This window comes from Larus michahellis, chromosome 5, assembly GCF_964199755.1.
Source record: "Larus michahellis chromosome 5, bLarMic1.1, whole genome shotgun sequence".
NCBI classification, from domain to species: domain Eukaryota; kingdom Metazoa; phylum Chordata; class Aves; order Charadriiformes; family Laridae; genus Larus; species Larus michahellis.
The window spans coordinates 41630438-41654830 of NC_133900.1; the positions used below are offsets into that span (position 1 = coordinate 41630438).

At 37.9% G+C, this 24393-nt stretch overlaps 1 protein-coding gene across 5 annotated transcripts in view; it reads left to right on the plus strand.

Moving 5' to 3' along the window:
- Positions 1-24393, plus strand: part of RAPGEF2 (Rap guanine nucleotide exchange factor 2) — a 197318-nt gene that overhangs the window by 161741 nt on the left and 11184 nt on the right. For 4 of the 5 annotated variants that reach the window (XM_074589797.1, XM_074589796.1, XM_074589800.1 and 1 more), the window contains 14 exons: positions 184-348; positions 3751-3858; positions 3947-4150; positions 4239-4347; positions 6606-6852; positions 11336-11493; positions 16080-16320; positions 16571-16954; positions 18593-18804; positions 18892-19015; positions 19639-19662; positions 20710-20933; positions 21779-21964; positions 23706-23858. In XM_074589797.1, coding sequence (XP_074445898.1) covers positions 184-348; positions 3751-3858; positions 3947-4150; positions 4239-4347; positions 6606-6852; positions 11336-11493; positions 16080-16320; positions 16571-16954; positions 18593-18804; positions 18892-19015; positions 19639-19662; positions 20710-20933; positions 21779-21964; positions 23706-23858 — 2539 coding nt within the window. The remainder of the gene's footprint in view (positions 1-183; positions 349-3750; positions 3859-3946; positions 4151-4238; positions 4348-6605; positions 6853-11335; positions 11494-16079; positions 16321-16570; positions 16955-18592; positions 18805-18891; positions 19016-19638; positions 19663-20709; positions 20934-21778; positions 21965-23705; positions 23859-24393) is intronic. The other variant, XM_074589798.1, reaches the window with a different exon arrangement.

Here is a 24393-nt window from a genome sequence, read left to right on the forward strand (position 1 = left end):
TTACGTTTCTTATCACAATGGTTACGCTGTTATTTGCTTAGCTTGTCAGTTAATAGATGCCAGTATTCTTTCTAGTGTAATGCATCATCAGTATGTTATGAGAAGACAAATTTGCATTTATTGAAAATCTATTTTAATGACTAAGGTTTGGGTGTTCTGGTTTTTGTGTTACTTTTTTTATAGGGAACAGCTGAAAGGTTAACAATGCATTTGGTGGAAGAACATTCTGTGGTAGACCCAACATTTATAGAAGACTTCCTGTTGACGTATCGGACCTTTCTTTCCAGCCCAATGGAAGTGGGCAAGAAGTTGTTGGAGTGGTTCAATGACCCCAGCCTCAGGGATAAGGTTAAAATCCCCTGAATTACATACCTGTTAGCATTTGCATTGAAACATAGGCTATTAAGAAGAAAATAAGTTTTAGAGGGAGTGACTAAACTGAATAAGACACAGATAGCTCATTATGTATCTTAATGGCAGAATATATGGATAAAACTGAGAAAATGGTTTTTCCTTATTTTATTGTATTTTATTTAAGTACTAATCGTAGAATCATAGAATAGTTTGAGTAGGAAGGGACTTTTAAAAGGCCATCTAGTCCAACCCCCCTGCAGCGAGCATGGACGTCTTCAACTAGATCATGTTGCACAGAGCCCCATCCAACCTGACCTGGAATGTTTCCAGGGATGGGGCATCTACCACCTCTCTGGGCAACCTGTGCCAGTGCCTCACCATCCTCACTGTAAAAAATTTCTTCCCTGTATCTAGTCTAAATCTACCCTCTTAATTTTAAAATCATTGCCCTTTGTCCTATCGCAACAGGCCCTCCTAAAAAGTTTGTCCCCATCTTTCTTATAAGCCCCCTTTAAGTACTGAAAGGCTGAAATAAGGTCTCCATGGTCTCTTCTCCAGGCTGAATAACCCCCAGGTCACTCATGTGTTCAGGCAAGGTAAATTAGCCATGTTTTACCTTGCTGTGTTTTTACAACATAACCTAGTTGCTTGCGATTACAGGAAAAGTTTTTTTCCAATAATTAATATTTTTATTTAATATAATTCAATAGAATTCTATTGCATCTTGAAATTTGAGCATATAACTAAGTTCTGTGTTTTCCATACATATTACTAGTTAACGCAACTTGGCAAACATTTTGTGATAATTTATTTTTGTATAAAGACACTATAAAATAATCGCCATTGTTAAGAATCTGTTGAGCCTTACACAGTATTAAAAAAAAAAAAAGCCACCCAAACACAAGAAACCAATCAAACATCCTTTTCCCTAAACGAAACCGCCATGATGGAAGAAGAAGACCCTGTATATCCAGTTTTGGCACACTGATTGCACTGTCTATTGAGGCTATACTGTGCTTCACACTCCAGTGCTTTATTTTCGCTTGTATACAACTTTCTCGTATGTCAAAAAACTAGTGAAAAAATTCAAGATGTTATTTGCAAATTTGAAAGCAAGGGAATTATATCCATAAGGTTAAAGAGAAATTTGGTTTTCAACTTTTATTTAAATCTGGGTATTTCTTCTAGAAATGCTAGTATATCTGTGCCTCGGGGGAAGGATCTTACATTTGGCAGAGAGGATAGGCTTTGCAGCTAATATTATTTAGCATAGCCTTGTTACAGCTTCAGAGCTGTAATATTGGAGTTCATCTTTAAACTTATTTTTCTTGTCCTCCAATGGATAATCCCCTCAGCCTCTGTAAAAGCATGAGCCGGCACAGTTGCTGGTATCAGGTCTGAAAACAGAGCAGCTCTTTGTTCTGCCATCTTAATAACCAACTCTTTCTGACACCGAGCAGCAATGACAAAAAGGCAAGAGTTGAGAACAGCTTGGGACAAGCGGAGATAAGCGAGTAGGGAACAAGGAATCTGGGAGATCTTGGCTGTTTTGTATTAGGAGCTGATAGGCAGTGAGGAGAGGGAAAGGAGTGAGTAAAACTTCCTGAGGATGATCAGAACTCAGTAGGAATCAGACTGGGACATTTGAGATACAGCTTTACAGAGGATTTTGCCCAGAAGCAGGGTACTTGACTTTAATCCTCTTTTAATGCTGTGTCTGGTTGTGACACAAGTAATGACATTCCTCTGGAAGTCACTGTTCAACCCTTTTCCTTTTGTGTGCAGTAGTAAGTCCCAACTCTGACAGCAGCATTGATATTGAAGGTGTCACTGTAGTGATTTAAAGTATATTACATGGTATGGCTTGCAACTTCCCAGCCAATTTTAAAAATCTGCAATAAGCCTAAATTTAACCAGACGTTGCCTGGATCTTCTAATGTCATCCACGTTAATAAAAATCACCACAGATGTTTAACAGAAAGGAAGTTCATCTTCAATTTCAAAGGTAGAAAAATCTCAAATATGTCAGAAATGCTACCCCTAGCCTACATCCCTGTGGCTGGGGGATGCAGCACGTAGTGCTGTGCAGTCGCCTCCTGTTAGAAATCTGAACTCTCGGAGTTCCGAAGTACTTGATTTGTTTGGTCATGAATTTCAGCAATTATTCTGAATTCACTTGCTTTTCTGATATAAAAGGGAAACTACTTGGAAACTCCATAAAGACAATAAGCTCTACAGCTCCCATGATGGTGGCAGGGTTTGGTTTTTGGATGCCTTGTGTCAGATCTTTAGCAGAAGAGGCTGCAGAGGTTTAGATCTTGTGCAGATGCAGAGAACGGACAGTGCTTAACTTTAGCTGATTAAAATTTGTATGAGATTTTTTTCTTAAGCTCTAGTTTTTGAAACGCTTAGGGGCTTTCCCTTACTAACCTGTTTGCCCACCATAACAGAAGAAACGCAGCTGTATTTTTAAGATAACTTTGAGTGGCACATCCATTGTGTATTCAGGAGCTTTTAAAAATAGCATGAGTCAATACTAATTCGAGACATAAAAAATCTTTTATTTTGTCAGCACAAGTGCTGCTGATGTTCCAGGTCAAATCGCATACCAAGATAAAATTTTATAGTGGAAGCATATATTTTTAAAAATTGTGGCTCTTATTTTGTGACTTCACCTTCAGTAATACCAATTGATAGTATTCCTTTAGGGTTTTTTTCTTAACAAACTGTAATATACCAGCTAAGATCGTTCTGAACTTGATAATCATAGTCGCTTTGAGAGAGTAGGGGTGGAGAAGAAAGGAGGACTAGTAAACTGAAAGATTGACTCTAAGGAAAAGAATTGCATGTATTTGCTGTTAAGTCCTCTTTCCTCCTTCTGACAATAACTCCTTTTTCCTCCCTTTCTAAACGTACAATAGCTCTTTTACACAGGTAAATGCCTAATGAAGTTAATAGTGGCTTATCTAAAGATTTGTGAGATGTGAGAGCCAATATGAAATAATATCGGAAGCTTTATGATTATGCGCTTGAAGAGTTAAGCAGATTTGGAAATAGACATGAACAGGAAATGAATCTAACTCCTTGCTTTGTACATGTGTGCTCTATTCCCTACTCAATCAAACTTGATACAGCCAGTGTTAATTTTATAATTCATAGTATCGTTAATGAAATACGACATACAATTGCTTATACAAGTAAGAGCAGTTTTAATACTTAAATAGTTCTGTCCTCCCGGTAAATGATTGCATATTAGTGAAGTTAAGTTTGAGCGCGTATATATAATATTTAGGATTCCAATGGAAATTTACAGGGACTTGAAGGAGCAGTATTTTTAAAGGACTTAGCTGTTCTGGATATTCCTGTAAAATATTTATAATTTTGATTAATTTTCAGGTTACACGGGTAGTATTGTTGTGGGTGAACAATCACTTCAATGATTTTGAAGGAGATCCTGCTATGACTCGATTTCTGGAAGAATTTGAGAACAATTTGGAGAGGGAGGTGAGAGCGAGGGTTTTTTCTGACAATTTGGGATGGTAGGGAGTAACCAGGCTACCGATACATCACTCATTGTGCTTTTATTTTGTAGAAAATGGGTGGACATTTGAGGCTGTTAAATATTGCTTGTGCTGCTAAAGCTAAACGAAGATTGATAACCTTGACAAAGCCATCTCGAGAAGCCCCTTTGCCTTTTATCTTGCTGGGAGGATCAGAAAAGGGGTTTGGAATCTTTGTTGACAGTGTCGATTTTGGTAGCAAAGCTACAGAAGCAGGCTTGAAACGTGGAGACCAGGTATGTAATTTTAATTTTATTTTAATTCTTTCCTTTTTTTGTTTCCTTTCTCTTAGCTAGAAAAAAATAACACTACCTGTATTTTTAGATTCTGGAAGTGAACGGTCAAAACTTTGAAAACATTCAGCTGTCAAAAGCCATGGAAATCCTTAGAAATAACACTCATCTGTCTATCACTGTGAAAACCAATTTATTTGGTAAGTTTGTGTTCATTTCTTTTCTAATTTCTGTTCTGATTTAAATGGGATCTTAAATTATTTTTTTAATGGTTTTAAATAGTTTTGTTTGAAGCACTTTTGTACTGGGGAGCATAGAAAAAGGAAGCTTGCAGGTCCTAAAATACCTTAGTTCACAATTACAGAGAAAAATTTATGAAAAGGGTCTTATGTGAAGTGACTTCTCTCTCACAAGTGCATGTTTCTGTATTAAAAGGAACTATTGCAACTATTTAGCTTGAATGTATAGAGTGTGCTTATATGTGTAACTTTTAGTCCTTTCTCAGGAAAGAAGCCTCTTTTGGAATTTCCATTGATCAGTGATCTTAATCTGACTGCTGAACTTGCTCACAGTTTTTTCAGTCCATGCCTACAATGAGTGCAACAAGGTTAATAAAAACTTTCTTGCCAGCTGGGTGAAAACAATCTCTCCACCCTCCAAATCTATTCTCTTCGTTTCTTTCTCTAACAAGTACTATAGCAGTCATGAAGGAGTCTTTAAGCAGCTCAGGACCTCAGTTGGCATCATAAGTAATTAACAGTTTGTGGGTTTTGTTTGAAAATTATTTTTTTTTTTTTTTTTTTTTACCACTGGATACTTGGATTTTTTTATATGATTTAGTGATATGCTTCCCAAGTATCTCGTTCAGAATCGGGTACTTCATCACAAATAACTAGGGCAGAATATTACCACAGGATGTCACTGCACTAACCGATGATTAAATATGCTTAGGTTATCTCCAAAAGTCATTTGTCAAATCTGTTTCCTGGGATTTTTTTTTTTTGCTTTACAGTAAAAATTCCAGTATTTCAATTATTTCTAATAATTAAGGCATTTCTTAATATATCTGTATATGCCTGTTTAGCAGTATGTGCTTGTTCTTTATGTATAAGTTCTGTGTAACCATCCTTCATACACTTGGCTTTTGGATCTCATGTGTTGCTTTAGTATGTTTAAGATTAAACCCGATTTCTTCATTTCTTCAGAAGCTGTGTTTTTCAAAGTTTTTAATCTTGTTGCTCCACTCCAGATACTGAAGTCACATCACAGTAGAGTCTCAGAACAGCTACTTTCTGTGTATAGCATACAGTATTCCTTATCAACAAATCCCAAAAGCAGAGTTTCCTGGTTTTTTTAAGCAGCATGTTCTTATCTGTATCTAATTTGTCCCTCCAGCCCCCAGCTCCTATTCAACAGTACAGTTACTGGCTCGGATTACTCTCCTCCACTTTTCTCTGTGTGCCTTACTTGAAGCTTTTGAAGTCTCTTGGTGACTTGTGTACCTCTGGAGATAAGGATGAATATCAAGGACAAAATTAATACATAATAGTAAAACCTAGCCCCTAATACTCATCCTTAGCTGGTTGCCCTTGTTCCCACTTTTTCTACAGTGCCTTGGTTTTAATTATCAGTTTTCATGTATTACTAAAAATCAACTCATCAGGTTATTTTTCCATTTATATATGGAGATTTCCTCTCACCCTTAGAATATGTGACTTGATCTCCACATCAGTTTTGTTTGATGTGTTTAAATATGTCAACATTTTCATGAAGCTGAAAGTTGCAGTAGAAGAACTAATTTGCAAATTCATCAGGTATTTCTGCCTCAGCAATGACTCTTTGCTAGGGAGCTGAGGGAGTCGGAGAGCTTCTTTTTGTCTAGCTGGCAGATGGACACAACAGCCCTGTCAAACATCTAAGATGCCTCAGTAGTCTCATACTTTCTTACATTTTCCTTATGACTGTGTTGCAATTGTTTCCCCTCCAATTTCTGATTTTTTGATCCTGTTGCTAATAACTTCTTGTCCATCTGAGAGCTCTTTTTGTTGCTGGCTATCTGTTTAAAGCCTTCCTTCTCAGTTGTCAGCTTTCCTATCTCGTTTTTGTCCAGTGTGCTCTTTTTATGCGTGCTACTGTTCTGCAGAAGCCCATGTCCTTAGGTTGAAAGGTCAAAGTCCTTCTGTTGACGCCATCCGTGCAACCACGTGGTCATCTAGTGTATTTCTATTCTGAGCTGGGCCAATTTCTTGATTTTTGTAATACATACTACAGAAAATTAATGTCCATTTAAAAATGTAAATATTTTTTTAAAGACTTAATCTAAATTAATTTAATACTTGAATTGAATGAATATCCCAATCAGTTTTTTGTAATGATTAATATTAAACTGGTCTGGCGCACAGAGCTTTCTTTTACGTTTTTGTTCTTTTTCTTTCCTCCCTTTTCCTGTCTTGTGCAGTTTTTAAAGAACTCTTAACACGGTTGTCAGAGGAAAAAAGAAATGGTGCTCCCCACCTGCCTAAAATTGGTGATATTAAAAAGGCGAGTCGTTATTCCATCCCAGACCTTGCCGTTGATGTGGAGCAGGTGATAGGATTAGAAAAAGTAAATAAGAAAAGTAAAGCCAACACAGTTGGGGGAAGAAATAAATTAAAGAAGATACTTGACAAGACTCGAATCAGTATTCTGCCTCAGAAACCATACAAGTGAGTTTTTTATTTCCTCTTAAATATTTGCTTTGTATTAAATATCCCGTGATACTTATAATTTCTAATGATACTTTTTTATTTATTAAAGTGAGCCATACTTATATCTGAAAAAATATACTAGAAATACTAGTCTGAATGTTTGAATGATCATAGACTACTAACAGTGCAGCTCCTGACGTCAATATGGACGTATTTTACTTCTTATAGATAAAGTAACAGGAAAAAGTATTTGTGCCATTATTTACTGTTTCCTTTTAAGAGGACTGTTAACTGGAAGCATCCCGGGCAATTCATTTCAGAATAACTCTGCAAGCAGGTTTGCTTGCAAAGGGTTGATAGGAGCAATGGATTTCAACTTATCCACATTCCAGTGGTCTATAAGAATTTCTGCATACTGCTGTGAGGGAAACTGAGGTTAAAATTTTGACTTGTGTTCTTTGATAGAATTGAGCATTTTTTTAATGAAAGCTAAATATGGTATCTGATATCGTTTATTCCATTAACACATTTTAGAAGGAGTTCTGATAAGGATTGTTGGAAACAATAGAAGAATGAGATTTGTATGATTTTATGGGAATCTGGTTCTCTGTGAAAACAGGTGGCATCGATGGGGAAAAATGAATTGTAGAGCGTAGTTGATGTGTAATCAGTGTTTTCTCTTGCGTTTTTCTTTTCTGTGTCACATTGAGGAAGAAATTTGTTCTGGGTACATTCATGAAAAAGACGCATGTGCTGAAAATGTAGGATTTTTTTCCTGGTATTACTTTTTTAAAAAAAAAGTTTGCTTAACTAATGTTAGGTAGTCCCTACTAAATGATACTGTTGTGAAACATAAATAGAATGTTAGTACTGTAAAAGTTAAATGAATATAATTTATTAGATGCAAATAATGGATATTTCTTAAATTGATGCAGATACATTTCGATGGAGGAGAATCTGTAAATCCTTGTTTTATGTTGTTTATCTGTAGAATGTTTTCTTTTATTTCACTGGTCTTGTGTATTTGTTCCTCTGAGCAATTCATACTGTTAGGTGTGGATTTTTGCATTGTTCACCATCGTTCACAGCTTTTGCATAAAATTTTCTTGTCGGTTTTCTCTTTTTCCTTGATTCCTTTCACTTTCGCACTTTTTCTGTGCAGGGACCTCTTTAGGTAAGACTCAGGAAAACAGTACACTTGACCTATTTTCTTATCCTTTTGCTAGTTTTACTTCATGTGTTATATATAGCAATTTGTCTGCAAAGCCTGTTGACATTCAGTTGTTTGTGTCTGCACGGTTTCTGCATAGAGATGTGTAGCTGTAGACTTTCCTGTTTGTGCTTTTTTTTCCCCTATTGCATAGAAACTTCTATCTCGTTCTTCCTAATAATTAACGATATTACATATATTAAGGGACTTTACATATTCTCACATGTTTTTAAATACCAAAAATCAAGAGGGATGAGAAAGTTGATTTACTCCCTAATTAAAGTAGGTATTTGAAGACTTCATAAGTCAGCTAGTTTATGAGGTGAACCTGTCCACCTGTTTTTGAACATAAATACCACAGATGCCTCCAGTGCCTCCAGAATGTATCCAGATAAAACCAATCTTTAAACCAGAATGAGGTCACTCTTAGGGGGGGGGAGAGCTTGTGTGCGTTGTGAGATGTTAAATCAAAGAGGAATCAATTTGAGCAGGAGATAATGCCTTCTTCCAGTCGTGCTTTTTGGTCCAATAATGTCAAGTAACTTCCCACACTGAGCAGACAGCACCATTTCCTCCGCATCTACTGGGAATTCTCCTTCTTTCCACCAGCTATGAGGCGTCTCTGGAAGTGTGCTTTTGGCTGTAGCCTTCACTCGAGCTCTTTGCTTTCTTAACTCTTCTAATCCGCAGTGTTTTTGTGGTCTGTAGGCTCAGTTGCTCCAAATAAGGATTAAACACAATCCCACCTGCATCTCTAGCAAAGTTCTGCCTGGTCCATCGTGCTGCATCCCAGACAAAGAAGCAGCCCCCCTCTCTCCTCCCTGTTTGCAACCCTGCAGTGGGATGTGCAGTATACTATATTTTAAAGGAAGAAGCATTGAGACAGCACTGCCATTCCATTATCCCTTCTATCCTGTTTGGCATTCATCAGGAAAGTTATTTCTTAGTTAATGTTATCTCCCTGCATGGCAAATGCATGCAGGAAGCAATAGAAATGTCTTTCCTTTAAAACCACAATCTCCTTTCACTGGCATAATAAAATATTTTACCAAACAGCAGGGGCAGTTGATATTCATGGGACCTGGAGTTTTCTAGTGTTGCTGTTTGCGCCTGAAATTTCCGGGGTTCATTTCTTGTTTGTGTAAGTTAGAACTCACTCAGATTCTGGTATAAGTTTTAAAAATAGCGTAAAGTAAGTGCAAGGTATATACTTTCCAATTCATCCTATGAATACTTAGAATTGAGAAGAATTTTGGAAACGTTTTATGCTTTTTAAGTCTCACTATTTGTCAGTTGATCCACTTTACTGAAGCTGCTTTGGTCATGACGCACGCGATAGGTATAAGATTATATAACACTGACAAACCCCAAAAGGAATACATAATGCAAGTGAAACTATTAATGTAAGGTGGAGGGTCATATTGGCTTCATTTGATTTGAAGTTAGAGAAAAGACTGGTGTTGGCATGTTTATGAAATAAATTATATGGTTTTTTAGAACCACCAGAAAACATTTTGAGGTTTGGGGAGTTGGGGTTTTTTTTTTGTTGACTTGGTTTTGTGTGTGTGTGTGGAGTGGTTCCTATTTGAAACACAAGACGTCGATTGCTGGGAATGCTTTTAGTTGTAGTGAAAGACTTGCTTGCTTGTGGCTTAGCATAAAAGTGCTGTGTGCTGAGTTGATCATCCCTCCTTGTCACAGTATTTTGTGCTTTATGTGCAAGTACAGAAATACAGATGTTCAGATTCAGCTTAACTTCTGATTGAGTGAGAATCCAATAACTTTTTTTTCAATGGACTTGAATGTTTCTGTCACTTCCGTGGCTTGAGGTTTACACTTTGTAAAATACAGCATTATCTTGTTTTTAAAAAAATAAAACGATGAGAAAACCCAAGCACATCATACGGAGATACTCATCCAACCTTTTTCAAGTTGCATTGCGTTCCAAAAAGCAGTTGCTGTGTCCATGTAATTAAAATTGTGTCTTCAACGCCCAGAGATACTGTCCTAGCTTCCCGGAGTACCGTTCAATTCATAGCACTTAAAGAAGTGGTACAAGAGTGTACTGGGTAAAGTAATTCATTGGTAAGCACAGAAGGATGCTTGTGCTGTAACAGCTCAACAGGGATAATTAAGGGCCCTTAATTACTTCTGTTTAGGTTTTCTGAGGATGGATAGAACACTAGACAAAAGCTTAAGTGGCCAAAATTAGGGTACAAATGGTCATTTGTGTTGCATCATTTAATTTAGTAGCTTGACTTTTTAGAGTTGCAGCAGTTTGCGATGAAATCTAAGTTCTGGTTTATGCTTTATTTATACGTGTAGGTACAGATTTAGATGCGTTAGAAAATTTCATTTTCTATAATGGCTACCATTCAACACTTCACACCCTCAGAGTATTTTATTAAGGATTTGCAGCTATATATAGAAAAGTTCACTGGCTAGCTCCAACTTCGTCCTGCTTCATTTGCTGGTTATGAACTCCAAAGCAATAAGCAAATTTGCGCCTGCTATAATATGACGATAGCTCCGTCTGTGATCCATCTAGCACTACTGACCTCCTTAGAATACCCTGCCTTGCGCAATTTAAAAGACAAAATCCTTTACCTTTGTCACTGAATACTTTATTTACAGCTGTCAGGCACTTTGGAGGGGCTACTGATAGCACCCAAACGCCAGCGCTTACCTTAGCCTCCTGAGTTAGCTGGCATCCCTTCAGTCACATCCAGTGAAAAGAAACTCTGGGGAAGGCGATTCAGGGTAGGAAAATGGATGATCTCAACAATCCTCTCTTACCTATCCATTGAAAGATCTTAGTAGGCTACAATATGTCCCGAAGGGCAGTTGCAAGTCATATCTGTGACAGAGTGAAAGATCTGTGAAATTCACGTCTTAGGAAACAGCACTGAGGGGACAGCAGTATTAGTCAAAGTTTGGGTGATGCAAGAAGGATGAGGTATGTACCAGCTTTTGAATAAAAGAACTTGGTCACTGTGAGAAATCATGACAAAATAACAAGCCTAGCAGCTCCTCAGAGCTTAGTGGTGAACATGAGGATCTTCCAGCAGTGTGAGCAGCAGATCTAAGCACTTTGAGTGGACATTCGGGTGCTGTTGACAAAGCTAGAGAGCAGGCTTTGTTGCCTGGAGAATTTTAACTTCTAAATAGTGATTACTGTACTAACAACTGAAAGTGTGAAAATGTAGCGATATAGATGTCCCTGCATCCCTCTAGTATAGCCCAAGCTCTGAATGCCCATAAGTCCTGATTTTATTTTATCTCTGGATGCAGTGACATTGGAATTGGCCAGTCTCAGGATGACAGCATTGTGGGACTGAGGCAAACGAAGCACATTCCTCCTGCTTTACCTGTCAGTGGAACCCTGTCATCCAGTAATCCTGACCTACTACAGTCTCATCACCGCATTTTAGACTTCAATACTACTCCAGGTAAGGATCTTTCTTCGTTGTTCTTCTTGACCTTATAATTTCCTTTCATTGATCTCTTTTTTTTTATTTTTTTTTTACTGGACTTCCAGAGTCTGAAGATGCATATGAGTTTTTATTAACTGTATGCTGTCACCCACAGATTAGCCACATGTTAATGCATTAGGATTTATAACCTTTGCTCCAATATACTTTACTTAAATGTGTTTGGATGTCTATTTTTCAAGTATGGTGTATACAGAGTGCCTTTTACTGATCGGACAGCCTTGGCCAGGGAGAACGTACTTTGCTTGGTATTTTATGATTTGCCCTGATAGATCAGTCTTTACGAGACTGCAGTATTTTCAACTAGCACAGTAGATCATTAGCTTACAGTAAAGCAAAAGGGCATGGGGGTGGGACACGGGACATGCATTTCAGTCTTTTTCTGAACAGACTTCTATGATCTTGTACTACATCTGTAAGGGACAGAGTTTCAAAGTTCCCTGTTAGTCATCCTGCCCTACAGCTGTATGCTGAATCCTCTGTATATAAAGTGATTTAAAACCCCAGTCTGAAATACTTAAAAAATGAACACATTTAGCAGAGAGGAACAAACCATGGGGGCGAGTGGAGGGGGGAAAGGGGTAAGAATATGAGAAATTTGAGAGCCTTATCTTACGAGAAGGGTTTAACCGGAGCTCCTGGCGGGGCTGGGATTTGGGCTCTTATCTGGCTGCAGGAAGGTTCTCAGTGGGAAACCTTCTCCAAGTTAAGTATCCAAATCTTTGCTATTAAAACGTAGCTGCTGGAGGAGGATATGGTGACAGTAGCCGTGCAGACACTTGGTTATTTTAGTCTAATCTTTAGAGTATTTCTCAAAAGTAGAACCAAAAATGCAGTGCCCTCCTAAGCCTGAGGGATTTCAAACCTTACCTAAAAGGGCAGTGCTCAAACATTAGCCTGCATACTGTCCAAATTGGTGCGATCTTTGCACTTGCAACTGTGATACTGAGTATGCTTCACCTCAGGTTTTTGGGGGCTAGAGAAGGCTACAAGAAAGCGGTGTGTGATTTTTGTCCCTGTGTCTAAGATTGCTCCTGTGAGAGTGAGAAGATTGGTATTTTTTTGTATTTTATCTAATGACTAGTGTCCAACACTTTGAAGATACTCTTTAGCAATAAGAGCCTAACTTTTTGTCAGCACTTCATCTGTTAAACAGGTGAAGATTCCATTCTCCAACCTGCCATTTACCTAGACCAGACGGTTCTCGGTGACTAAGGTGTCCCTAATGCTAAGCAGAGCAGCCGGCTACCTTCCAGAGCTGTGGGCATCGCTGTCTTGCACAGCTCAGGCAAACTCCATTAACTGAGAGGGAAAGCCATTACAGGTCTGAAGATCCTTCAGTCACAGATGGAGTTCAGAGAAGTTTAATAAATGAATAATGTTTTACTGTTTGCCTTTTGCTTTGAGGAAACAAGATAAATAACGATGTAATGCTGTTGCTTCAGCATTATAGCAGCTTTTCCATTATCTTTACAGAAAATGTATTAAGTAATTAATACTTTCTCATTTGAAAAAAAGGCTCTTTTTTCTATGCTTAAAATTTGCCCAGATGTCCACACGTTGAATATTTTTAAAGTGATTCACAGGTGTAAATTTCCCTGTGTTGGAAGGAGGGGAAAGGGGGACTGAAATAAAAAACATACACCTTAAGGGCTTTAGGGATGGTTGCATTGTAGATGGAAGAGTTGAATTATACCTCTGTATACTTTAAGACTTGGAAAAAATTAAAGCCTGCAGTTTTAATTTCTTTTATTACCTTGGACTAAATTAAAAATGGAGATGGAGACAGCTTGCAAGAAATTGAATGCACTGAAGAAGAAAGAAAGAAGCGGAAAAGTGGTACAACAGCCATCCTTTGAGGCTTTGGGGAATATCCCTCAGGATAGAAAATAAAACAACTCACTGTTTTGGAAGGGTAGTCTTTGAGGAGAAAATGAGAACATACTTTACTTTTTTTTTTTTTTTTTTAAGCTTGAAATCTGCAAGGAGTCATTTTAGTTTCTCTTCTGATGCCCAGGCTTTTTCAAATATACTTGTTAAGGTTTATTTTTAAGTGTTCAAATAGTCAATAGCACTTTGATTTCTCTTCTCTTGTGCTGTGTTTGCGATTCAATTGGAAGTCAAAGTAATACAGTAATGATGGGCTGCCAGTCATCGGTACTTTTTTTACCACCTCCCCCCTCACAAGCTTTCTAAGGGACTAGATTCCTATCCATAAGCACTGCTTTCTTCAGACTGCCACTCCAGTTTCCTGTTTGGAAAAGGAGTGAAGGGGGTGTGTGTGTGTGTGATTACAATTCTCTTCAAGTGCTGTTTTATTTTAAAATTATTGTCCTGAGTTGCTTGCTGCCATTGCTATAGCTGTAATCATTTCAATTGCTGGCAGACTTCTCTGTATTCTGCGTAGTGCTTTTGCCACCAGCTCCGATAGGGGTGCAGCCTGAGAAACTGCATGGTAAAATACACTGCAAAGGTGATGCTTCTCTATTTGCTGTTCTCTACGTTTCTTCGTATTGACCGGAGTGATCCAGCAGAGCGGGGTTATTTTCTCCTTGCACAAAACACTTCTTGGGAGTGTTAAGAGAGTTTTCACCTTGGTGTTGTTTAAGGTAGCTTCCCGTCTTCAGAGCATTTCTTTGCGCGGCAAGTATTTCTCTAACAGCAAGAGGCAACGAGATCTAGAGGGCATTCTGGTTTTTAATAAGGTCTCTGACAGGCTGTGCCTTTGGCATCTGCCTTCCTCAAGATGTCAAAATAAATGTAGAACTTAGGCACTGCTCCATATCCCTCTTGAACTAATTACTGAAGGAAGACAGGTCAATATAGAGTTAGTGATAAAAGGCAAAATTGCCTTGCTAGTTATAAGTTATATACATTTGGCTCAAGTACTTAGAAATGGCTAAAAACTGGCCCGTACTGATGCCCGTTATGTGTAACTGATGCCGTAATCACTCACTTCTAATGTGTTTCAGTATTAGCGGTTCTCAAGCTGCAAAAATACTACTGTGATCTTAAAAGTTAGGGGCTTAGTTGCATGAAATTTGTAAACTAATATATTTAAGCCTAAACAGCCTTTGTGGTAGAGAGATTTATCGTAATGCTTTCCAAACGATTATTTTGGAGACATACAGCAGCAGTGGGAAGACGTTAATTTTTGGTCTTCTGTCACAAGATTTCTCTTGCTGAATAGGTCTTTCTGTAGTAACTTGAATGCATGTTATGCACATTGAGGTCTTGTCAAAAACGATTGTGGTTTTATCAAAGTGAATGTTTTCATCTGGCAGCGTTTTTTTCAGTATTTTTCTAAATAATTATATTATTTTGGCTGTGGATTCCAAAGGCTTTCTATTATTATCTATTTTCTTGTTCTTGATCTAAAAAAAAAAAAAAAATTAAAAAAATATTGTTAAAAAATATATTCATTAAAGGAAGAATAATGACCAGATGTCATGCCACACACAACTAGAAAACTGTTATTTTTAACAGCAGGAAGAAATTCAATTAGTTGAAAATACTTTATCTTGACAGTTAAAAGTACCTGATGTTAAAAAATCCAGTGGTGGATAGCTGTACAATTTTAGCTCTTTTTTTTTTTCCTTCTTTTTATAATATAATGATGACAATCAAACTTCAGTTGATTAATGGGTCTAGATTTCAATCCATTAATAAGCTTATGAAATCCAACATTTGGAGTTAGGCTGGTAATTTTCCAGATTTCCTAAAATCAGCCGCCTTGTAGGTGTTCACTGTAAGTTTTCTTGTCATCAGTCACTTGAAGCAATAAAATATTTAGAACTTGAATATTTGTGAAGTGTTTTTCTACCTCTGGCTGCTTTGATTCTTAATTACTAAAACACTGGCACGGATAAATAAAGAGCAAGTTTTGAGTTTGTTACTTATTCATTAGTATGATTTAAATATATCAAGGACAGAGTATTTTTGATAATTAAGTACTTGGATGTATTAATACTGCTGCAGTTTATTTGTGCATACATGAATGTTGGCCATTATATGTACATACTCCTAGCTACTTATATGTATGTGTCCTCCCTTTGTGTGTGGCACTATGGTTGAGCGTCAGACTTAGGTAAATGCGTCTATTTTCTTAAAAACATCCTTAGGAAGATTGACACTCTTATGACCTAATTTGCTTAAACTTCTTATATGTCGGTGTATAGGGTAGTGTTGTTGAGTGTCCTTGATTTTTCTCGGACTTAAATGGAATTTACTAGGACTCAACACCTGTGAAAACCAGACTGCTCATTAGTTTGTTTGTCCAAACTTTGGAAATGTTAACGTATTTTTGTTGCTTGTCCCATCGATAGCCTAACTAACTTCTTTTCCTGGTTGTTAATAGAACCAGTCTTTCATTTTAAAAAGGCAGCTGTTCTATAAGGAGAGGGGTGAAACAATCATACTGAAATAAAAACTGATAGCACTAGTAATTAGACTCAATGTAACTGATATTGTTGCGTGTTCTTATACCATTTTTTTTTCCTGTTTCACTAAATTGCATACTTTGCATGTAATTTTTTTTTTACCAGACTTACCAGATCAAGTTCTGAGGGTTTTCAAGGCAGATCAGCAAAGTCGCTACATCATGATCAGTAAGGACACAACAGCGAAAGAAGTGGTCATCCAGGCTATCAGGGAGTTCGCTCTCACCGCAACCCCTGATGCGTATTCACTGTGTGAAGTCTCTGTCACGCCTGAGGGTGTCATCAAGCAAAGGAGGCTTCCTGATCAGTTATCCAAGCTTGCTGACAGGATACAGCTGAGTGGCAGGTGAGGTTGGAGACACTGATCTACAGCTGACAATGCCAGTTTATTAAGTCAAAATCCTATTAATAGGAGCATTATTTAATTATTAATGTTCCGTTTCTTTACAAGAAATTGCTCTGTATGCAACTTGTAATCGATATCTAAGCCTGATGAATTTCAATTTATTCTGCAATTCCAACTGGATCATTACTGTAACTTTCACTAGTATTTGAGTATATTGTATCAAGTGTCTTTTTGAATTTTGTTTTTACAGGTATTACCTGAAGAACAACATGGAAACAGAAACTCTTTGTTCAGATGAAGATGCTCAAGAGTTACTAAGGGAAAGTCAAATTTCCCTACTACAGCTCAGTACTGTTGAGGTGGCTACTCAACTCTCCATGAGAAACTTTGAGCTATTCCGTAATATTGAACCCACGGAATACATAGATGACTTGTTTAAACTCAAATCAAAAACAGGTTGCACTAATCTAAAAAAGTTTGAAGAGGTGATAAATCAAGAAACGTTCTGGGTGGCTTCTGAGATCCTAAGAGAAACCAACCAGTTGAAAAGGATGAAGATCATTAAGCATTTCATTAAGATAGCACTACACTGCAGAGAATGCAAGAACTTCAACTCGATGTTTGCCATCATTAGGTATTGCCTCTTAATAGTATTACTTCTAAGTAAAAAGCAAAGTCTTACTTATGTCAGTTTGAAAAAAAAAGAAAAAGTATTTAACAGAGTAAACCAATTAATACTGTTAACATCAACACTTGGCAATCCAATAAGGAGGGCGTTTTCTGGCAATCTGAACTTGACATTGAAAAGTTTGCTGAAATATTATTTGGAATGCTACTGTTACATAGTTATTGCTCAAGACAGTGAGGCAAGGGTCACCGGTGAACCCGGCATTAGAGACACTACTGCACTTACTTAAAAACAAAGACCAAGAGAAACGGCAGTTATATGAAGAAAAATGATAACATTGTCATGAATGAATGGGTTAATTTCCCAAAGGGAGCTTGTCATTTTATGCGTAGTTCCCAGTATCTTGAATTTATTGAACCATGATATGTTGCCTTTGGTTTTCTCTGTATCAGCAGTTTCTTGGATGGAGCTCTGATAATAATCAATAGCAGACTATGATGCCATATAATAACTTCTAAATAAAGATCTCTTAATAAGAATAAAAAAGTACTGAAAATCTCAGACAGAAAACCTTCCTTAGTTTTGGAATGAAAAGGAGAAGAGGTAACTCTAATGTGTGTGTTTAAACACTTTTTTGGAAAGCATTCACATTTCCTTAAAAGTCTCCCAAGTTAGGCAGAAAGAACCTAACCAAAAAAAATTAATCCCTAAATATTGTCTCTTATGAAAAAGCTTGAGTGAGTTGCATTAAAATGACAATTTTATCACTGTCTTCTAGCAAAAGCCCGTGTCACATTCAATCAACAGATTGAACGTGACACTTTTTCTGAAGATCACTGGTTTTGAATACCATTCAGTCAAATGCGGCAAGTTCCGAAGTCAAGGATCCATGCTGATAATCAGTCAGCACCTCTGAGACATAAGATTACCAAGATTTAGCTCGGCTATTTCCGCTGACCTCAAGCAGCCTGCCTGCTAGCAAAATCTTGAATGAAGTTAAAGATTCTAGATACCAAACTTTCACATTGGTAGAAATGAATAGCAAGACCGGCAATGCCATTACGGGGGCAGGGCCGGGGGGGAACCTGGCTTTTGTACCAGCTACAGCTTCAGAATAACCTTGAAATATATAGGGTCTATTATATCCATTTGATATAGAAACAATAAAGTCAGATGGATTATTGCAGCAAGAAGCGGGATGTCACTGTGCTGTCACCACCTAAACTTTATGCAGGTGGAAGATGCGTTTTTTCCCCAGTCTGGGAATGTAGAAATAAGTGGTGATCCAAAGGTACTTCTAGATTATGATATTGTTATCAAATTCAGACACTGTTCCAAAGTAGTAAGAATAATTACATACACTCTATAAGGTTTAATTACTTATCCAAGTGTAACTTGTATCTGTTCATGGTTACATCATCCAGATACCTCCAGTTTTTATAGCTTTTATTAAAATGATCTTAATTGTTCTATAATACATGCTGGCAAAAGGCAGTTTTCATTCTGTTGACATTGTTGTGCTACGCTATTCTGGCTCTATGGTATTTCTCCCACACAAATTTTAACACGGTCTTTTCTAGGATTTTTTTTGTTTCTTTCTATTCTTCTTGAACTTTTTTGCACTTTTTGTTTGTTTGTTTCAAGTGGCCTGAATTTGGCACCAGTTGCAAGGCTCCGAACTACTTGGGAAAAGCTTCCAAGCAAGTATGAAAAACTGTTTCAAGATCTACAGGATTTGTTTGATCCATCTAGGAATATGGCAAAATATCGTAATGTCCTTAACAGCCAAAACCTACAGCCCCCCATTATCCCCCTGTTTCCTGTTATCAAAAAAGACCTTACGTTCCTTCATGAAGGTAAAAGCAGAAGTACATCATCTTTTACCAGCTAAGGAAAACTAACTTTGCTGCCTAATAACTGATGTTGTTAATTGTTGGTTGTAGGAAATGACTCAAAAGTAGAGGGCTTGGTCAATTTTGAGAAGCTGAGAATGATTGCGAAGGAGATACGCCATGTTGGTCGCATGGCGTCTGTGAACATGGATCCTGCTTTAATGTTTAGAACAAGGTAAGTGTGTTGTATTAGGCAGAAGTTTTCCCAGCTGAGAGACGGCTAGGTGTCAGCAAGCGGTGCTGTTCAAGCGCCCCTTGTTGTTTTGGAGCAGTATGAGTTTTGTGTTCGTTGTTAACAATTTACCAAAATTACGTGGTGTTCTAAAACTGGAGAAATCGTTACGTTTTATGTTTATGAAAATACATTAAAATGTCTTGTATTATTCCTTAGCTGCCAGTTACCTCATAAAAATGAGATTCCATCAGTGGGAGGGAGGGGGAGATACTGTCTTGAGCACCTGTGTATTAGCCTGTTTGAAATGTTGATGTGTGCCAGCCTTATCGTTTTGATTTAGTAGAAGTGGGAATGTATCTGAAACAGTGTCAGCTAGTGGTGGTAGAAAACGTGGCGTGAATGCTCTTTGGCTTCATGTTAGACCAGCTTATTGCATACTCTTTTTCTTAATTTGAGCCAGAAGAGTTTGTAATATCTGGCTGTATGTCCGAGTCAAGGCTCTTTTTAATGTTTGTGGGCTTCCAGAACTGCTTGTCCTGAGGTCTGGTCTTTTTCTTTCTGAGCTTGTGATCTTTCTCTGTCTCTTAAACCCATGCTTTACTCTTCCTGGCTCTCACTTGCAGGAAGAAGAAATGGAGGAGTTTGGGGTAAGTGGTTGGAGACAACACACACAAACATTCATTCTTCCCTTACCATTTGCATTGTTTCCTACTGGCTATCTTTAATTTTCTGGTGCTTTGACTTTTTTTCTTTTATTAACCCTTTTTTACTGACAATGCATTTTAATCCAGGAGCGCTTTTGCTTTTGAGGTTAAAAGACAAAAACTGTAAATTATTTATTAAGTGGTTGTAGAGAGGAGTGGGGTCATCTTCTCCCCCACTTCCAATTCAAATTGCCAAAAGAAGTAAAAGTGAAATTATAAAATGTCACGGTTGCAACAGCTGAAAATTGCTGTTAACTTTCTTATGCCTAATAAGTAACTATCATAATCAAATACAAAAGTTAAAACTTAGAGTGTCTGCTAAACTAACTTATTTCCATGTTACAAGTCAGCCATCATTTTACTCTTAACAATTCAGGAACAATGCCTAGCTTTCATATAGACATACATACGTTGAAATGTGCATGACATTTATTTCATCATGAGCTGCCTGATCATTTTATTTAACAAAGAAGCTGTCTTCAACGTAGCAAGTTACAAGGAATTTCTATTCCATAAAACTGAGCTGTACATTTTGTATACAGTCTGATTTAAAAAGTATTCAGAGAGCTTTCAAAACACTGTCCATATATGTATTTAAATTTGAACCTCAACTATAGTTTTTCTGTCAGCATTGCCTTTACTGCATGAGCTTTTCCTAATGCTCTGATCTTCTCAGTAGCTGGCTTATGTGAGAGAGCTAGCTTGAATGCTTTTTTAGATGTGTGAAGTGATATTGCCTAGTTGGAGCAGAGCAGGTTAAAATATTTGTGTAATTAAAATAGTGCCTGAAACCAAGTAAAAAGATTTCCTGACCCTCATCTTTCTATCTGTTATAGCTGTTTGACTTACTGGAATGAGGCATGTAAGCTTTGACCATAGACTGACATTCATGCAATCTTTTGCACATTTCATGTTTCTCAAGTGATACTCTGTTGGACTAAGTCGTATTTTTCCCCTTTTTCCTCCCCCTCCTGCCCCCCTTCACTCCAGGTCTCTCAGCCAGGGCAGTACGAACGCAGCCGTGCTGGATGTCGCGCAAGCCGGGGGTCATAAAAAGCGGGTCCGTCGGAGCTCCTTCCTTAATGCTAAAAAACTGTATGAAGATGCTCAGATGGCACGGAAAGTAAAGCAGTATCTCTCAAACCTGGATCTGGAAATGGACGAAGAGAGCCTCCAGACGCTGTCTCTGCAGTGTGAGCCAGCCACCAACACACGTGAGCGTTGTCATTTGTTATGCGTTTCAAGGAAACTGTTAAAATATACCTCTGTTTCTTCTCCAGGGAAGTAATTGGGAACAGTAACTAGACAACGAGGTGAAAAATGATGTGTCTAGTCATTTCCAAGTACTGAACGTGTACGAATCTTAAGGAAATCATCTTGCAGATTAACAATGTAGAGACATAGCATTTACGTGGGAGATAAGGCTTTCAGACGACGTTGTGCTGAAGTGCACAAGGGTTCTTTAGATTTGTCTGTACAAAGGGTATGGAGGGGCCAAAAGTTTCTCTGCAGTTCTGATGTGCTCAGGCCATTGGTGTGAATAGGGTTTGTCATCCTAAATATCCTGGCCTTGAGAGAGAAAAGGGGATTTCCTTATGTCCAGGTGTTTTAGAGACACCTGGAGGGCTGTTCCTGGCTGCAGCAGAGGGGGACCTCATGCTGGATATCTGTTTCATTTTGATTTGAGGGAATGCTATGTCTTATGCCCTTCCCTTCCTTCGGGGTAGCAAAAAAATAGTAATTATATATCCATTTTAAACCAGTTATAGTCCTTATGATAGCCCAGTATAACATCTGGTCATGTTTTTGGTAACTGTAACAATAGTCATTTATGAGAGTTTTATTTTGAGGAAGAGAGTAATGTTCTTTGATAATGTACATATTTTAAATGGAGTTAAATCTCCCCCTCTTTTCCTCTTCATCTTTTCTCTCTAAAGGCATACAAGTATTTGAGCACCTTTTAATTATTAATTGGAGGGCTTTGCACTGCTCAGATTAAAATTCCCACAATTATTTTTAGCTGGTGGTCATTCTGTGTTTTCTCCCATTTCTTGCAAAGTGCCGAAGAATACGGGAGACAAGCGATCTGGAAAATCTGAAACGTCACCGGTGGCTCCCCGGGCAGGCATCCAGCAGAAGGTGCAGCAGCAGCAGCAACATAAAGTAAACCAGGCATTGCAGGTCCCTGCCGTATCTCTTTATCCCTCTCGCAAGAAAGTGCCAGTCAAAGACCTCCCACCATTCGGTAAGCAGAACAATGAAGCATTCGGTTTAATACTCTCAAGTTTGTTTGCTTATGTCAGGGAGGTGTTTTTCATCAAATAAGATTCAGACGTGTATTTCTGGTAGCGTTACATGCAGGTTACGTAAGCTCATGTAGTGCGTGCATATGCATAATTCTCCTCTCTAGAAATCGAAAGAAAGAAATCTAGGAAAGCATCCTGTCGATTTAATCAGAATAAGTATTTACCTGTTACTAGCAGCTGGAAAGAATGAACGTTTCTGACTGTCTGCCCTGGGATCTTGGCTTAACTCTGCCAAAGGGATTAGTGCCTTGGAGTTTTTGGGTGACCCATCTGAGATGCCTCAGAAGTTTTTGTGTTTTTTCAAAATTTGAACATTTAATGCGAAATTCAGGCCTATTCAGACTGGTAGTCCTGTTAGAAATGTAGGCCTGAATTCACGTTGAGAATTGTCCCTTTGGCTTCTACTCCCTGTTGTCATTCAGTCATTGCTGCCTGCGTGTTGCTCGGAGAGATACCAGACTATAGGAATGTCTTCTGATCTGATTTCCAAATCTGTGTCCCAGCATGTGTCTGTAACACATATGCATTATTAAAGAATTTCTTAAATATCACTTAAAGTATGGTAATATTCCTAATAAATATATGTAGCGTAATTGGCCCTTCCTATTGTATGATGGTAATTTCACAAGAGCTTAATTCCGATTTCGCTTTTTATTAGTTTTATTTGTGTACTGCTTTGGCTGCTAGCGAAACATTAGAAACAGCAAAATGCGCAAGAAACAATTCAATATTCATCTAGTTCTTGTTGATTTTACCATTAAATTTTAATCTTAAAAGGACTTTGAAGCACCATAGACTGCATTTTTGCTCGTGGTGGGAAAGTTTCTGAAAACTGACTAGGTTATGTTGATGACGCAGCTGTAAATTATTGATAGCAGCATTGTGATCCAACAGATCAAAGATAAGTTCTGTAGAGTGCTTGAAAATAACCTCTACCACAGACGTTGGCAAAACTGTCAGAGAATTCACTTTTAAGACTGTCCCAGGGTGGATTTTTGAGGGGAAAGGAAGAGAAAGATGGATAAACGTTGCCTAAGAAAAGCGATTCTTGATGCCCTAGATCTTTACATCATACATCATCTTCAGGATGTTCTTACTCTTTAGTTTCCCAAAATAAGCTGGTGCAGAGATATTTCTCAAAAATGAAAGGGAGAAAGGCAGCTGCAGGATGGCCTTGTTTTGTAAGCCTAATCTTGCTCATCTTCTTTCCAGCTTTCTTTGGCCTTCTAGGCTACTCTGAATAGAAAAGAAACAGAGCAGTTTCAATTCTTATATATATAACTCTTCAGTAACCAGTAAGATTTGCTTGTGTGTGTATTCAACATCATTTTAGTTCAGGTTTCTCAGTAACCATTAGTATGCATATCCTTGATATATACATTGTATAGGCAGTATTCTGCAACACCAACTCTGCACTGTGTTTTTGGTGACAAAGCATTGGTCTTAGGTGGCCAGCATGAAAGGCTGGATTCACTAATATGCAGAAATAAAGCGCTATGTTTTAAATGGGAGTAGGTTTAAATGTTTTGCTTCATTTAAGACGGTGTCAAAAATTCACAAATATACAGAAAAAAATGTAGGTTTATTCCTGTATGGTGTCTGCTCTATAAATGCATTGTGAAACAGAAAGATGTGTTTATACTGGACTTTACATTTGCCTACATTAATTCTTATTTAAAGGCATTAATTCCCCGCAAGCTTTAAAGAAAATTCTTTCATTATCTGAAGAAGGAAGTTTGGATCGTCACAAGAAACAATCTGAAGACGCGGTCTCAAGCGCATCTTCACAGCTGTCTTCTCCTCCCACTTCACCACAGAGCTCTCCAAGGAAAGGTATCAGATGCGCAATATTTCTCACCTTGTTTCCTGAAGCTTATAGACTTTGGAAACTTCTGAGAGACAGTTTGGGCACTCAGGATAAACTACTGCTGCTCCTGGCCTTTGTCACACACAGTCAGCAAGAGGGCAGGAAGCGTAGTGCACAGTGGGATACGTGAAAGGATACCTGGGAATCTCTTTCCGGGGATACCTGAGAGCCCTCTGGTTAGCAAAAGCCAGGAAAGATAGCCTGATCTGCCACAGGATTTGATGCAGTAGGTCATTCTCACTGCAGCTGATTCTGACAAAAATATTCCCCCTGTCATTGTTTTCTGCCAGTGGAAGGACCTGCAGATTGACACTTAAAAATCTTTGTACAGCGTTAAGCACACGAGCCTATTAGAGGAATTATTTGCTGTGTCATGCATCTGGATGGGATGTGACCTTCGTATGACAGGCAGGCTTAAGATATTTGGGATTCAAATCCCTAATACACGACATCTTACTAGCAGCCTGGTTAATTATTTAAACAATGTATATGCATATTTGA